This window comes from Cannabis sativa, chromosome X (genome assembly GCF_029168945.1).
Source record: "Cannabis sativa cultivar Pink pepper isolate KNU-18-1 chromosome X, ASM2916894v1, whole genome shotgun sequence".
NCBI classification, from domain to species: domain Eukaryota; kingdom Viridiplantae; phylum Streptophyta; class Magnoliopsida; order Rosales; family Cannabaceae; genus Cannabis; species Cannabis sativa.
Genome location: NC_083610.1, coordinates 3,913,802 through 3,931,651, shown reverse-complemented (window position 1 = coordinate 3,931,651; position 17,850 = coordinate 3,913,802). Strand labels below are relative to the sequence as shown.

General features: G+C 31.5%; 1 protein-coding gene across 1 annotated transcript; it reads right to left on the bottom strand.

Annotated features, from left to right (window-relative positions):
• Positions 1 to 6,202: 6,202 nt before the first annotated feature.
• LOC115709680 (glutamate receptor 2.1) lies at positions 6,203 to 12,950 on the bottom strand. The gene is made up of 5 exons (XM_030637847.2): positions 12,691 to 12,950; positions 10,239 to 11,611; positions 9,505 to 9,817; positions 8,933 to 9,339; positions 6,203 to 6,878 (listed from the first exon to the last, which is right to left on the bottom strand). Exons 1-5 carry the CDS (start codon positions 12,908 to 12,910, stop codon positions 6,303 to 6,305), a joined length of 2,889 nt encoding a protein of 962 aa, XP_030493707.2. The 5' UTR covers positions 12,911 to 12,950; the 3' UTR covers positions 6,203 to 6,302.
• Between the last annotated feature and the right edge of the window lie 4,900 nt (positions 12,951 to 17,850).

The following is a 17,850-nucleotide window of genomic DNA, read 5'->3' as shown; positions in this document are numbered from 1 at the left end:
CAGTATACTAACACTTAAGATTGATCAAGTTCAAGAAATGCTTGAACTTGTAAACTGTTAAGACCTTAATCGCAACATCAGTAGAATTATCTTCTGATCTAACCTTCTCTGATTCAACCAATCCCTCCTCTGTCTTCTTCTAATCCAATAGAGTCTTATGTCTATATGTTTACTCTTTTCATGTTAAACTAGATATATTCTTACAAAGATTAATGGATGAATGACTATCCGAGTACAATGTCACTCCACTTTTTATTTGTTTCAATTCAAACAGAATATCTTAAAGCCATACTAATTCCTTGAATGCTTCTGTATTAGTCATAAATTCTACTTCCATGGTAGAAAGGACAAATACAGACTGTAACTGGGCCTTCCAGCATATTATAATATCTTAAATTTAGAAATAGATTAGCAATCTTAATTAGATTAATTAAGAATAAATGTAGGATGATATTATAATATAATCAATTTTATGATATAATTTGAGAATATTTGAAATTAAGACCTCATTTGTGTGGTAAGGGTATTTTTGTAATTTTGACATGAAAGGGGTAAAATGATAATTTTGATATATTTTGCTAATATACTACATTATTATGTAGTATGTTCACTTTATTATGTTACATGTGAATTTTGATAAGCTAGCACAGTATAGTCACAATCGAGTATTTTGGCTCGAACCGAGTCCGGGTCTAAAATTTATGAGTTATGTGGTTAAGGTAATATTATGAAACATCTAAGAGATTATAAGTATATGTGTGATGTGAAATGATTGAATTACCCTTGATTACCAAATATGGTTATTTATAGCCCTAAGGGCAAAATAGTCTTTTGACCAAATTTTAGTAAAATCAAGTTATATGAGTTTAATGAGATAAAGACCATTTTTTTTCTGTTTTTGGAAACCCCACCACCCCTTTTCCTCTCTTTTCCTCTTTGTTGAAGTTTCTTTGATTTTGTGAAAAAGTGTAGTAAATTGAAGAGGTTTTGGTAGTGTTGCTAGAAAACGTAGCTTGAAGATTAATTGAGGTAGTTGAAATCTTTCTATTGTTTTAATTTCTGAATTTTTATCTTCACTTGCTGAGTTTGCATGTTGTGGTTACTAAGTGTTTGAGTTATAGTTTTTGGTATGTTATTAGGTGGAGTCAAGGTTTTGTGTGATGATCCCTTATGATAATTTAAGCTAGACCTAAAATTTGAGTTTTGAATTGTGCATTTGCTGTCAAAATGATGAATTTTGAGCATGAGATTATATATATTTGATGTTTCTAGAGTTTTGATTGTGTAAGTTAAAGGATATTTGAATCGATTGAGGATGTGTGGTTAAGCATATGTATGATTTATGCTTATTTATACTCTGATTTAAGTATGACATTGATATTCTTGATGTATATGAAGTTTGATTAGAATAGGTAATTTTTGAGTTTGGTAAAATTCTAGATTTTCTAGGTTTTCAAGCTCAGTCGCTGTGACCAGATTTATAGTGGTCACGGCGAGACTTTACCCAGAACAAGAGATTGCCCTTGCCCAGTTTTGGTCGCGGTGACCACATGTTTGGTCGCAGCAACAATTAGTCATGGCAATCTCGAGGCGACAGTTCAATTTTTTCTAATTTGTTTCGAGCATATCTTTTGATTTTAAACTCCGTTTTGGATGCTCTTTATATCGTTGATAAGAATTTTTTTTCAAGCTCTATTATTTGATTTAGAGCTAGAGTCCTTAATGTGAATATTATTAAATGTGATTTTAAGATTAACCCTATTGTGTAAAAACTCGAGATTTGTGACTAGGAATACTGGTAGTTGCTCAAGATCACCTATGGACTGAAAATTCTCCTTATACATTAGAATTTAGGTAAGACATCGAATTAAACACATAGAGTATAGCGTAATAGCATTTGTATGTGATATGGTTATTTGGATAGAAATGCAAATTGGGCCAATACCCTAAGCTTTTTATGATTAGCCATGTGTTGATGATATATGCAAGTAAACGATAAGAGTTGTGCGATAAGACATAACAAGGTTAGACTTGATGATTAAAATCGTGAAAAACCCTATTAATACAACAAAAAAAGGAGTAGGCTATTACCATCATCACTGGGTCGAACTTCTATAACAAATTCATGTTCTTATTGCTCAATAATTGTTATTAGTTGTTTCTAATTACTTTAATTGACTCATTGTCGTTGGCTAAAAGTGAGGTCAACATCTAGTCTTGTACCTTATAAGGTCTTTCTCAGTTTTACCTTCCTTGTACTTGAACAACCATTTGCAAGTAATGATACTTATTCCCTTAGGTTTGAGTACCATTATCTAGGTCTTGGACATCATTTCCTCATCCATTTCCCTAATTCATTTCTTAGCTTTCTTTTCTTTAACTACTTCATCACATGTTCCAGGTTCAGCCAATCCTGAGACACCAAACTAGGCATAAGCTAAGACTTCTTCCCATACATTTAGCATGAACTTTTGATTAGGCTTAGGAATCCTTTTGGCCCTGTCTCTTCTGATTTGGTAATCATCAAGTGTTTCAGTTACTGGTTGTTCTTCTATATTAGGTTCCACTTGATTGTAGTCATCTTTCATGGGATCATTCTGAAGTGGATCAGTCTGTTTTATTTGGTCTTGAGTATCAAGTTCCATCTGATCAGTGTTTGGTGCTTATGTTTGATTAGTTGTATGATGTGTATTGGAGTGATAGCCTACTATGGTACATGCACTGTTAGTTGGTAAAATTGTTCCTACTCTAGAAACTGTTGGGTTTTATGCCCTAAATAAAACTCATTTCAATATAATCAGATTTACTTATTAATATAGATCAGAAATAACATTTAATGTTGCATGGTTCACATGATTTATTTCATGATTATATGTACATAATGTATAAATTCATCTGAAAACCTTTTCACATACTTGATCCTGTTTATTGTGTCGTCAACACATTGGAAAGTAAACATGACTATGTGAATAAAGTTTCCTAGATTTATCAGACACAGGGTTTTACTGATATGATAATCTACAACAAGAGTTTACTTGTATTTGGAGAAATACTATGTTCTTTCCAGAACATTGGTTAAAGTAAAGCTCAGGTTGGATGCATGGAGTATGCATCGGAAGGGACCGATATTGAACTTTGACTTAGATTTATTAAACTTACCGTAATATCTATTCAAGTCAATATCGCCTAGTTGATCCTAGATCAAATGATCTTAATCCTGATATGATTAGGCTCAATCTCGAGAGGCTATTCGTGTTCTTTGATTTGTTAGTTAAGCCTACTTTTAGGACAGGGTGATACGTACATTTTGGGAACACGGTAGTGCAATTGAGTGGGAGCGCTATCATAAACATGGAATCTATAGCTTCTATCTGGCGAATAGTAAGAAAAGAATGATCTCCTTCGAGCTTGACCAAACGAACATAAATGGTAAAGTACTCATTTCACATAAGCTGAAATATCATTTATACGGGGTCAAGTGTTTTAAGGAATAAATACATTGTAGGGTGTAACGGTAATTTAATCCCTTTACAGTGTAGATCATTCATATAGAGGATCATTGATCACATTAGGATTATAACAATGGATAACTAATGATGTGTCTATATGGTGGAACATATAGAGCATTCTATATACTGAGAGTGCAATTCTAAGTTCTATGCGTGGATTCAACGAAGAATTAATAAGTTAGTGAATTTTAGTGATAAATTCTTGATCTACTTATTGGAAGCTCGGTTATATAGACCCATGGTCCCCCCACTAGTTGAGATAATATTGCTTGTAAGACTCATGTAATTGGATTTGATTAATCAATTATAATTCTCAAATTAGACTATGTCTATTTGTGAATTTTTCACTAAGTAAGGGCGAAATTGTAAAGAAAGAGTTTATAGGGGCATATTTGTTAATTATGATACTTTGTATGGTTCAATTAATAAATATGATAAATGACAATATTATTTAATAATTATTTATAGTTATTAAATAGTTAGAATTGGCATTTAAATGGTTGAATTAGGAAATTGGCATTTTTGAGAAAATCAGATACAAAAGGTGTTAAAATTGCAAAATTGCAAAGCCCAAGGCCCAATCCACTAATGCTATGGCCGGCCACCTATGTAGCTATTTTAAGTTGATTTTTTCATTATTTTAATGCCATATAATTCAAACCCAACCCTAGTGGAATGCTATAAATAGATAGTGAAGGCTTCAGAAAAATAACACTTTTCTTCTGACACTTTCTGAATCAGAAAAACTGAGCCTTCTCTCTCCCTATCTTTAGCTGCCACTTCTTTCTCTTCCCTCTTGATAATTTCGAAATCCTTAGTGTATGAGTAGTGCCCACACACATCAAGCAATACCTCAATCATAGTGAGGAAGATCGTGAAGAAAGATCATCAGCAAAGGAGTTTCAGCATCAAAGATTCAGAGAAAGAGATCCAGGTTCAGATATTGATAATGCTCTGCTATAGAAAGGAATCAAGGGCTAGATATCTGAACGGAAGGAGTCATTATATTCCGCTGCACCCAATGTAAGGTTTCTTAAACTTTATATGTGTTTAATTTATCGTTTTAGAAAGTTCATATTTAGGATGTTAATAAACATACTTGTGAGTAGATCTAAGATCCTGGTAAAATAAATTCCAACAAAAACATCATTAGTAACACAAGGAAATACATCCTTTTCAAAGATTACATCTCTATTGTTAATAGGAGTTTAAATGGGTCAGGTCGGATCTAATCCGGCTATGATCCGACCTGATCCAAATCATGTAAGGATCTGCCCCACCCCGCCCCGTTAGATCAGATACTCAGATCGGATCAGATCCGAACCAACTCTTTTTTTTTTAAGAATTTTAATATTAACTTATAATTTTGTATTAGTATTATTAAATGCAATATTATGTTTGGTATTGACATGTATTAATAGATTGTGTAAAGATAATATACTTTTAATAAACTCTACCCCAACACCAACAACAGGTCGGATCCGGGTCCGAGTCAGGGTCTGCGTCTCGGTCCGGGTCTAGGTTTGGATCCAAGTTTGGGTCCGAATTTGAGTCTAGGCCCGGGTCAGGGTCCGGGTCCGGGTCCCGAGTCAAGGTCCGGGTTCGGGTCCCGAGTCAAGGTCCGGGTCCGGGTCCCGATTCAGGGTTTGAGTCCAAGTCTGGATCGGGTCCCGAGTCCCCAGTCCGGGTCCGGATTTGAGTTTGGGTCCCAGGTCCGAGTTCGGATCCCAATCCCGGTCTGGGTGCAAGTCTGAGTCCCGGTCCCAGGTCTTGGTCTCGGCCCTAGTCTTGGGTCTCGGGTTCAGTCCTGGTCTAGGGTCCGGGGTCCGGTCCCGGGTCTCGGTTCAAGTTCGGGTCCGGGTCTAAGTCTTGGTCCCGGGTCCTAGGTCCCAGTCCGGGTCTAGGTTTGGGTTTGGGTCTCGAGTCCCGAGTCCCAGGTCCGAGTTTGGGTCCCGGTCCAGGTTTGGGTCCCAGGTCCGACTCCGGGTCTCGGTCTGGGGCTGGGTCCCGGGTCCCGAGTCTGAGTCCGGGTCTGAGTTTGAGTCTCGGTCCGGGTCCAGGTCTGGGTCAAGGTTCGGGTCCGGGTGCCGAGTTAGGGTCTGGGTCCCGTTCTCGGTCCTAGGTCCCGGGTCTGGGTTCCGAGTCCAAGTCTCGGGTCTCGGGTCCCAAGTCTAGGTCCGAGTCCAGGTCCTAAGGGATCCGAGTCTAGGGCCTGAGTCTTGAGTTAAGTTTTTTTGAAATAAATTTAAATCGGGTCGGATCAGATCCGATCCAGAAAAAATTAGGCGGGGCAGAGCGGATCTGATCTAAGATCCAATAAGTATCTAAATGTTTCGGATCAGAGCTCCAACCCGCTCCAACTAAATGGATTTTTTTGACATGCCTAATTTTTAATAGTTTTAATACTAGGTTTATGTTTAACCCATAACTTGTCCCTTAGTGCCATCAAGATAACTTAGAAATACACATTTTTAACACTTTCTTTACCTGACCATACCTCTTTTGGGGTCTTGTAATCAATGTCACTTTTTGGACATGTATTGATTAGGTAGGCAACAGTCACTTGTAGAAAATTTATATGGTGTTCCTCTGAATTCAAATCATGCATGCATGACTTCGCAATTGCATAGAAGTGTTTTGTAGTTGATAATACAAGTAAAAATATATATACATTATGGCTTCAATATATATACACTAAACAAATAATAATATATACATTAAAAAATAATGTGGTTTTACAATTTTCTTCACAAATTTAATGTGGCAAGTTTGAATCTCCCATAAAAGAAATAATTAGTTGTGAGTAGTACTAATTTGAACAATATGGCCATCATGATTGGGTGGAGAGGCTTGAGCACTAGAAATTAGTATTGTTCCTAATTGTTCTCCCATTGGCATTGGTGAATTTGAGCCTGTAGAATTACTAGTTGATGGACTTGGAGGACAGTTGGTATTATTAGCTGAAAACTCCACAAAATCTGTACCATATCCACCATAAAATTGATTATTACTTCTCTTTTTAAAGGTGTGGAAGTTGAGGTCTTTTTGGTCAAAAATTTTAAAAATGGCTCCAATTCTTCTTGGAATAGAACTATGGGAATTCGACCAGATTTGCTTGTGTTTTTGAAGGAACATAATAGCAAAGATTATGAGTGTTGATAGTGAAGAAACTCCGGCTATTAGAAATAGGCCCCAGAAGTTGTCGAGACTTAGACTGTTGGATGAGATTTTGGGGTCAGAGTTTAAACAAGTATTTTGTTCAGTAGTCATGAACCATTTGTTCTCGATCTTTTTCATTTCGTCTCCTTCAGTCACGTTGAGAATTGCCTTTGAAATATCATGTGCTAAAGGAGACCCATTTCGAAAAGCCTAAAACAAACAGAGCGCACATACACAATCAGGGACGAACTTACATAGAGACGAGGGTGGACAAGCGCCACCACTAAAAGAAATTAACTGTGTAATTACTAAGTAGGGTAATTACTAGGGTGGTAATTACACAGTATATTAATTACACTATATTTTAAAATGCAAGGTGTGTTTGGATATGAGGTGGTAATTATATATGAATTCTTAATATCTTGTTTGGCAAAATAGTTAGTAATTACATGAGAAAATAATATTTTTTAGTAGCTAATGTTTAATATGGAAAGTTTTTAGTAATTACACAGTGTAATTACATCCAATTCTTATGGGGGCCATGAGAATTAAATAGTGTAATTGGAACCCCTCAATTACTTCTAATTACACAATACAAACATGTCAATTGTGTAATTACTTCCAATTACACACAAATCTAATTACATTGTGGTTTTACAAACGCACCATAAATACCTATTATGTATTTTAATCAAAGCTAATTAATTAATAACAAAAACTATTTTTTAATATACCATTTTTTTTATTCAAAAATGCTTTGAATTTGAACAATTTTTTAATAAAATTTTGATCAAACACACGCACATCATGCTCAATCAAAAACAAAACGTACATTCAACCATTCTATTTTAAAATAGAAGAAGAGACTATTACAATGCAATTTAATAATTTTTTTTATTATATTTTTTATACATTTTAAATTTTATTCCATTCCATTCATATTTTTATTCTCTTGTTTCTATATTTTTATTCCTTCCAACTAAACACAACCTAATTATTTTCTTTGTAATTAGCTAAATCTAAAGGGAAATTTACATGGTATACTAACTTTTGCTATTTTTTTTATAAAAATACTGCCAGGCGGTATTTTTTACTTTTTTACTGTGTTTTTTTATAAGTTTCATACTGCAGTATACTGTGTTAAGTTTTCACTGGTGTTCTACTGGTGTTTTACTAGTGTTCTACTGTTGTTTTGAGTTATACTGCTTTGTGTTTTACTGGTGTTTTATAAAAACACAGTATTTTTGAAAAAAATTCCGTGTGACAGTATTTTTGTAAAAGTTAATCCAAATTTCAGTATTTTTGTAAGTTTCCCAATCTAAATGAATATTGAACACTTTAAATAGGTCCACAATCGAGAGGCTAATTTGGACAATCACCAAACTTAACTAATTAAAACAAGGGATTATTTCACACATACACAAAAAATAATAAAAGATTACAAAAATACGGTTTTACGGAATTTTAAATATTTTTACGCGCGATTTTTTTATTTTATTTACAGAAATACGGTCTTTTTATGTTGTACTCTTTGTATGATATTTTTTGTTGTTGTTTTGATGTTATTTAGTTTTTATTTTCATGTTACTTTTATGTAGTTTTCTTGTTGTTTTTGTGTTGTTTCTTTAAAAAAGTTCGTAAAAATGTAAAAAAAAAAAAAATAAATTAAATGTAAAAATATAATTTTTTTTTACAAAAAATAGTATCTGATGTAATTATCCCTTAAAACAATAACCACTCTTATCGTGCCAACTATATTATCGATCTCGACCACTTCGCATTCATTCAAGAAAAACTTTTCATTTTTATGTAACAGCTTTAAATTATATTTAATATTATAAAAATAAATATTTGAATAAATTTTTAATATATTATATTATTTTATTAAAAAAAATTATTTCCTTGTGCTAAATCCTAAGTTAGACACTGTGCACACATTATAAGTATAATCAGTCTGGAGTAAGGCGAGTCAGACCTACACTTAAGATCTACTAAGATTTCAAAAACAAATTTTCTTTTAAAAAAAAAAACACAAAATTCTTTGGTAAGAACAAAAGGGACCAAGAATTAATTTTTTCCAAAGACCCAAAAAGTTTTAGGGTCGGCCATAATTATATGTTAGCAATATTGATTTTCTATTTCCATTGTATAAAAGAGTAAATATATATTCGCGGGCAAAAGTTTTTATTTTTAAGAAAATAAAATTTTTTATAAATAAAAATCAAATACATGTTTATTTCTACATCAAATAAGAGTATACTTACAAAGCCGTAGCCAGCAGTCTTGAATATCGGCCCTATCAATGTATACTTGGAGCAATATTGAGCAAGAAAAATCTTAGTATTAGGGGTTTCATCCACATATGCAGCAATACCACCTTTTGCACTCCCAATTGATAAAAAATGGTCACATTGTTGAGTGGAATTAAGCAATACAATCTGTGAATTGGCAAAACCTCTTTGTTTCAACAACTCATACACGAAAGAGTATCCCAAACACCCAACTCTTTCTCCACTCTTTAATATTTGGTTAATGTCTTTAATTGTTGGTTCGAGTTGTTCCACTGTTAAAAGTGATGTTAAACTAGCTGCGTAACTTTGAGTCAATATTAACAGAACGAACGCCCAAACAATCACCACGAATCGAGCCAAGTTACTCACTACTCTCTCCTCTGCAAACAAATCCTATCTTTCGTTAAAGAAATAAAATTATATGTGGAAAAAATTTTAGGTAAGGCATCATTTTTAGTTCTACTGTAGGATCATAATTTGTTTTCAGTATATAAAAAAAATTAATGTGTAATTTTGTGATAAATATATTAGAGAAAGATACTTACTATGTGCAAAAACTATAGTGGAAAAGGAGAACCAAAAGCTTGTACCGATTTGATGAGACGGTGGTCCGCGAAAATCTTCATTGATTCGGTGTTCTAAAACCCAAACGACAAAACCAATGAAGAGAAAGAAACAAAAGGTGGTTACCCATAAATCCCACGTTAAAGGCTTCAAGAAAACCCAAGCACTTTTAGTCATGTTGTCCTTCACCGGCACCACCATTGCCACACCTGATTCTGTGTATGGCAATGTGAAATATACATATTGGGATCGATTTGCTCTAATTGTCACGTCTGCTACCACCGCATCATACTTCTGTCAAATATAGTGATACAGTTAATTAGTGAAATATATATACAAGATAATTATAGTATGTTACTTTTGTCGGTAAAGATATATGTATTTTCAGTATTTAGAGAAATTATAGCTCAATTTTTTTACATGTCAATCGATATTATAGTTATAACGGACATTTCATTAGCTTTTGAAAAATTCTAAATAATTTACTATACTAATAATAATTGTGCAACTGAATATTTGAACCATATTTTAAGTACAATACATTATTCTAAATTTTCTAAAAACATATAGAATGTGATGTATGTTATATCTACAATATACACAATCATATATATAAAAATTTATAAATTATAATTTCTCTAAATACTAAAAATAAAAAATTATTCTACCGAGATTGACCAAAATAGTAATATTAATAAAAATATATATTACGTACCCCAAGATATACTTGATAAATCAAGTCATCATACGAACCATCACGATTGACATAAAAATCATAATTAAGAGCATATGGTAACGCTCTAACTGACGCTTTAAATACATCGATGCTAAATCCTATGACATCTGATGATGACAAAATGCTAGTGTTTGCATCACAATTTATCACATTTACAAACTCTCTATAAACACTACTGTTTGGAATCCCAATCCTCAACCTCTTCTCATTAGTTGGATTCTCCCAATAACCTTTGGGAGAATTAGTAGACTCTCCCGGCCATAAAATAGGTTTTAGACTTGATTTTGAAGTTGAATATTCAACACTCAAATCTGCCAAATTTCTTACTAGCCCATTATTTTGTGTCCAATACCCAATTCTTCCTTTACCACCATTCACAATATTCACTATTTCAAAAATTGGTGTTTTTAGTTGCCCATTATCTAAGATGAAATCTCCAGCTAGGCCTTTAAATCTTGTACTTGATAAGGTTTCCAATAATTTCGGACCGATTGGTGACACATTAAAACTATCGAGATTAGTTGAGCCACTAGTATTTGCGACACTATTTAACGTCGTTGTATTAATGACACCACCACTTGTACTAATAAGTTTCTCGACAGCTAAGGCTAATGCATGGACCGAATCATAAGCCCAAAAACCCATGACGTTGAGTTTGGCATCGAAAAAAGTGGGATTTTTGCCAATTTGATCAATATTTTTGTAGAAGTAATTGGCTTTCCACCTAACTTTAAAACTATCAAGCTCTTTTGATTGTGGTACAAAAGTCTTGATTCCTAAAACCCCTTCCATTGAGTCGATGATCGAGGAATTTAAGGAGTTTAAACGATTGGCGAAATCTTGTGTTATGATCCAAACATAGCCTTGTCCCAACATTCCAATCTTATTAGCTATGGTGAACAACCTTATCCCTAGGTCAGACGACGTGTGAACAACAAAAACCCTAGTTTGCATTGTGTTGAGTTTGTAAAGTTCGGCCTTAATTTGATCATCAGTGGCCGAGGGTGGAATGGCGCTACGATAAGGGACTTCCGTGTTCACTTCTCCTAAGGCATCAACCAAATAAGGAATAATTCCTTCTCCATATTCGTTGTCAATGTAAATGGGCACAACTTTTCGCCATCTGAAAGCTTTGACTATGGAACTAATCGCTAAGACTTGAGATGAGTCACCAGTCGCCGTTCGGAAAAAATATGTGCTTTGATTTGAAATTTTAAGAGAAGGACTTGTTGCTGAAAATGATATTATTGGCACTTGAGCTTTTTGTCCCAAATCAATAATGAATTTGGCTTGAGTCGATTTGTGTGGTCCTAGTATTGCTCGAACTTGTACGTTTTGTATAAGATCCAAAGCTGTTGTACATTTGTTGCATTGAAAATAATTCAGTCTCAAAAAAAAATTGATGTAGAATATTAAAGAAATAATGTAATATATAAGGTTGTTTAGTTACATTTTAAAATATTATTCCAATGTATAGAATGATTTTTTCACTATTTTAGTAGAATAAGTATTCCATGTAAAAAAAATGAAAGATTATTCCAATACAAGATAATACTAATAATAATTTTTTTATCAATTTCTTTGTATACATTTTAATTTTTTATTTTACTAGATTATTTTAAGATTTTAAATTTTTAATTGATTTAATAAATATTTATTTTATTAAATTATTTTAAAATTTTGAATTCTTACTGGTAGTCATGATATAATCATATCATAAATTAGCTATTTTGGACTATTAATTTAATTAATATAAAATGCGAGATTTTTTAAGTAAAATATATTTATTTTCGTTAGACATGTGATGTTTGATTGGTAATAAAACAAAATGGAAAGGAAATGAAACAATATTTATTCTATTTTTTTATTTGGTTACATTTTAAAGTATTAGAATGTCATTTTAATAGAATAGTCATTTTATTATTTTAGTAGAATGACTATTCTATTTTAAAATGATCATTCCAATGTAAGATGATAAAAAATTTGATAATTTTTTATCAAAAGAAAATTTAAATTTAGTTTCATTCTATATTCTTATTTCTATAATTTCAATTACTATTTTTATATTTTCATTTCTTTCAACCAAACCAAAGGTAATATGAATTATTAGAGTTATTGTACTAAAAGTAAAAGATTATACACTAAATTATAGTGCATAAAAAATTTGTGTGTTATTAAAGATAAAAACATTATAAAAGTATATAATTAACCATCATGACAAGCTTAATTAATATATTATCATGATTATAATAATAAGTTATCAATAACACTAATTAATCTTTCTAAAAGGCTATCATAATCAATATACAAAAGAGCAAATTAAAAATATATATAATATAATTAATCAGAAACAATGGCATGCCATACTTATTATTTTTATTAAAAATTAAAAATATATATGATTAATATATTATTATTATTAGGTACGTACCTTGGGAAGCTGCAGTGACGACATCTTCTTTAGAGTCTCTAATATTGAGAATCAATCTTGTTTTAAAATTGGGATGAGAGCCATAAAAATCTGAGAGACCCAATTCAATACAACTTAACCAAACCTTACCAAGCCAAGTTTCCAGGTCAAAAACGACACCAACTTCCACTGGAATAGTGTCGTTTTGGGCCAAGCATGATGTACTTGAACAATTCACCATTAATAATATTAACAAAAATATAGCACAGCTATTATTATTATTATTCTTCTTCATCTCCATAATCTTTCATTTTGAATCTTTTACATATATATATATATAGAGAGAGAGAGAGAGAGAAAAGTGGTCCTGGATATAGTATGATTTTCTATATGTTTCGATATAGAATTGACACCTTCTTGATTTTAAAATAATATTTAAAAAATCTATAATTGAGAATTTTCTTCAAATTTTATGACAATAATTTGTCAAACATGTTTCTCTTACACTCTCTTAATATTTATTATTTTTGTCACAGCCGATTACTTTGACTAAACTCAAACTATATATTTATACGCGTTTAAAAAAAATACATAATATTTATAAATTATATATAGTGCATTTATAAAATACAATTGGTGTAATTACATGTTTACATTGTATAATTACACATAATTGAGATATTTTAATCTCTCTAACCCTTACATTTTACATGAGAATGAAGTGTACATTACTAAAAAGTTCATTTCAAAAATTAATTATCAAACTATATTATTTTTATTATAATTACTATAAATAATTTAAATATAATGTAATTTTATTCACTAGATTATTACCTAATAATTACACGACTTAGTATACCCTATGTTATTATTGTGTGAAGACATATGTGTATAATTTTAATATTTTTTGGCAAATAGAGAAGTTATAATCTATTTTCAGTTGATATGATTGTATGTGTACATTGTTGTTATTATATTCCATATTTTTAACTAGTAACTTAAAAAGATTCTAAATTATTTAGAATTTTTCAAAATAAACAAGAGATCTACTATAACTAAAATATACATTGTCATATCACATATACCATATAGTACTCTTTGTTGAAAAATTATTTTGTACAAAAAGTTTACAAACATTTTCATTTTATTGTGGAGAACAAACATTGCTCTTCATTTAAAATTTGAAAAATGGTTTTGGTTGTGTGACCCTTGACCTTGCAGGAAAACTGATTGAGCCTGTTTCAATTAGTCGCGGTAACCTAAAATTGCACAATTGATAGGGGTACTTAATTTAATTAAGTTGGATAAAGGTTGGTTTGATACGGTGGTTGAATTGGATGCTTTGGTTGTGGTTCAACCAGTGAACAATTTTATTCATATGTCATCACAGTTTGGTTTGTTAGTGAGAGATTGTCGCTTACTAATTTCTTCTCTTAATAATATTTTATTATTTTTTATTAAGCGATCTGCAAATAGAGTCACCCAGGGCTCGTTTGGTTGAGCATATAAGGAGTGTATTGTATTAAATAATAAATAACTTTATGTTTGAATAAAATAATGTATTGTATTAATTATTATAAGTAAAATTTTTAATACAATGTAAGTTGTATTATTTAATACATAAATGGTCCGTATTAGCTTGTATTATAATATTTACAAAGGATCCAGGGTCAATCCAATTCTCTGACCTGGACCGAGACCCAGATGTAAACTCGGGACTCGGACCCAGAACCCAGGACCCAAACCTAGGACCCATACCCAAAACCTAGGACCTAAACTTGGGACCCGAACTCGAGACGTAGACCTGGACCTTGAACCAGACCTGAACCCGGGATTCGGGACCCGGACCCAGGACCCAAACTCGAACCCAGACCCGGGACCCAGACCCGGACCCAAACACGGGACCCGAGACCCAGGACTCGGACCCAGGCCCAGACCCGTGACCCAAACCCAGACCCGTGACCCAAATCCAGACCTGAACCCAGACTCGGGACCCAAACCCAGACCCGGACCCGAATTGGACCTAGGACTAGGGAAACAGACCTGGTCTCGAACTCAGACCCAAGACTCGGACCCGAACCCCAACTCGGGACCCAGACCTAGACTTGGACGCGGACGCAGACCCAAACCCGAACCCAAACCCGGGACCCAGACCCAAATCTAGACCTAGGACCCGGGACCCGGACTGAAAAACGAACATGAACCCGGACCGAGAAACAGAGCTGGACCGGGACCCGGACCCAACCCATAGTCAGTGTTAGGGTCGAGTTTATTGAAAATATATTATATATTATAACATTACACAATTTATTATACAAATATTCAATGCCAAACATATTATTGTATTAAATAATACTACTATAATACAATTTAATAAAATTCAATACAATACAATACGACATACCAAACGAGCTTTAATTATGTTGTTAAAGGACCTTGTTTTATGTGAGATTATAATTTTAGTGCGTTGAATGCTCATTCTGCTTTAACGAACATTGTAATATCTGAATTTTTCAGAATGAATGACCATCCTTTCTATTGAAAAGAAAATTCCATCGCTCTTCATTTAAAACTTGCATTTTTATGATGGATTTACATTAAACTCAGTTAAACTTGTTTTTATTTATTTATTTTTTATTTGACTTTTTCCCCTACTCATTTATATATAAAGATATATATATATAATAAATAAAAATAATTATCGCAAATTTTAAATATTTATAGAGAGAAACAAATTACTATACATATGTGGTTATAAATATAACACGTATTGTGTGTTTAGAAAAATATTATTTTCTTATATATGTTATAGTATGTATATACGTACGCCTAATTAATTAAAGACTGGTTAGATAATAGATTGTTTGATCTTGAAAATCTAGAATATATAATCAATCAAACCTTTTCTAAATAAAGACTTCAAAGCTATATTTTTGGATTCAAAGATCTTATTATATTATTATTTTTGTATATATATATATATGTTAGAATAAGTCAAGTTATTATTTATTAATTATATAATTACGTATTTAATTAATATTTATACTCAAATATACTCGGAATTACTAAATAGTGTCATCAATAATTATACAATAATTAATTAATCGCATGAAATTATAAACAATTAATCAGACCTATATTCTAGCTCTCACTATAAAAAAACAACTACTTTTAGTGACAATTTTTTAGTTACAATATAATTTTTTTTGTGACGGTGACTTTTGGTCACAACAAAAAACTACTTGGGACTAAAACATAGTATTTAAACACAAATTGTCACTAATTAACTTTTAGTCACAATAAGTATTGTGAGTAAAACCACATTTAGTCACAACAAATTATAATTTTTGTAACTAATTCTTTTAGTCACGGACTTTTTAGTCACAACATAAGAATGGTAATTAATCATTAGTCACAACTTTTTTTCCTTTTAGTCACAAGGTTTGTTGTGACTAAAAGTAAAAAAAATTTGTAGTGTCTTAGGAGAAATTGACAATATTTCATTTAGAGTAAATATTATTTTAAATTTTGTATTTTGTAAAAATTAATTGAATATATTTTATTTTAATAAATAATAAATTAAATCTTATAATTTTTTAAAATAATATTAAATAGTACCTTAAATAATAAATTAACGTTTATTTTCGACATCATAAATTATTGGAAATTTTTTAAAAATTGGCAAGTAATTTTAAAAAAATTGAACGTACACAATCATAACTAATAAAAAGTTTTTTTAAATGTGAGAACATATTTAAATCTGTCAAAATATGCTTTTTAAGGAAATGTACTATAAATTTATTCATAATTAATTAGACAAACCTTTTTCATATATGCCAAAACATTATATTAACCTTTTCATCATGAATTGATGGTCGACGTGGGCACAAGCCACAAACTACAACAGGCCCACTTGGTGAATCAGTCAGAATCTTGGAATTCAAGTTAATTAATAATAATAATAATAATAAATGACTGAGTATTGTTATGACATAGTCTCTAGCAATGTATTCACAATAACAATCATATGTTGTTGAAGTTTTCTTCAAGACTTTTTCAAGATATTTTAGTTTTAAACATTGTTATTTGGCATCAATACTCGCGCCTAACATTTTTTATAGGTGAAATTTTACGATTGGCTGACAATATTTTCTAAAAGTTATTTTTTTATATTATATAGAACATGTTACTTAATTACACTAATAGTAATATGACACTAAAGAAAGTATTAAACACTAGTAGTGTCTTTTAACAATTCTCTTTAGTTTGTCTTTTAATAAGGAAAATATTAAAAGACACTAGTGGTGCTTACCACCCTCTTAGGTGTTAATATCGTTATTGGTCTAACTAAGTATCAAGTCTCATACAGTTTAATACAATAATTTTTAAGGAATATCGTTAGCCAATTGTAAAGCGATACATCTAAAATATGTTAAGCACCACCGGTACCCAATAACAATACTCTTATAATAACTTTAGTTTGGCGAGTCTAGTGCACTGTCGTAGAAACTTATAATATGACAGCTCATACATTAATGGTTAATAAGTATGCGTTATTGATTACTATTGTGGACATTGTCCCACATGGAATAAATAGTAGAGAATTGAGCCATATATAAGAACATGGGCTACTCCACTCATTGCCAGTTGGTTTTAAGATGGAACCCCATGATTCAAGTTAATTAATAATAATAATAATAATAAATGACTGAGTATTGTTATGACACTAATAGTCTCTAGCAATGTATTCACAATAACAATCATATGTTGTTGAAGTTTTCTTCAAGACTTTTTCAAGATATTTTAGTTTTAAACATTGTTATTTGGCATCAATACTCGCGCCTAACATTTTTTATAGGTGAAATTTTACGATTGGCTGACAATATTTTCTAAAAGTTATTTTTTTATATTATATAGAACATGTTACTTAATTACACTAATAGTAATATGACACTAAAGAAAGTATTAAACACTAGTAGTGTCTTTTAACAATTCTCTTTAGTTTGTCTTTTAATAAGGAAAATATTAAAAGACACTAGTGGTGCTTACCACCCTCTTAGGTGTTAATATCGTTATTGGTCTAACTAAGTATCAAGTCTCATACAGTTTAATACAATAATTTTTAAGGAATATCGTTAGCCAATTGTAAAGCGATACATCTAAAATATGTTAAGCACCACC

Excerpts from the sequence above, each read along its gene's own strand:
- LOC115709680 (XM_030637847.2), bottom strand. The coding sequence starts at position 12,910 with ATGGTGAATTGTTCAAGTACATCATGCTTGGCCCAAAACGACACTATT. Across the intron at positions 11,612-12,690 it reads CGTCACTGCAGCTTCCCAAG|CTTTGGATCTTATACAAAAC; the intron begins GTACGTACCTAA and ends AATGTACAACAG. Across the intron at positions 6,879-8,932 it reads AGACTGCTGGCTACGGCTTT|GCTTTTCGAAATGGGTCTCC; the intron begins GTAAGTATACTC and ends TGTTTGTTTTAG.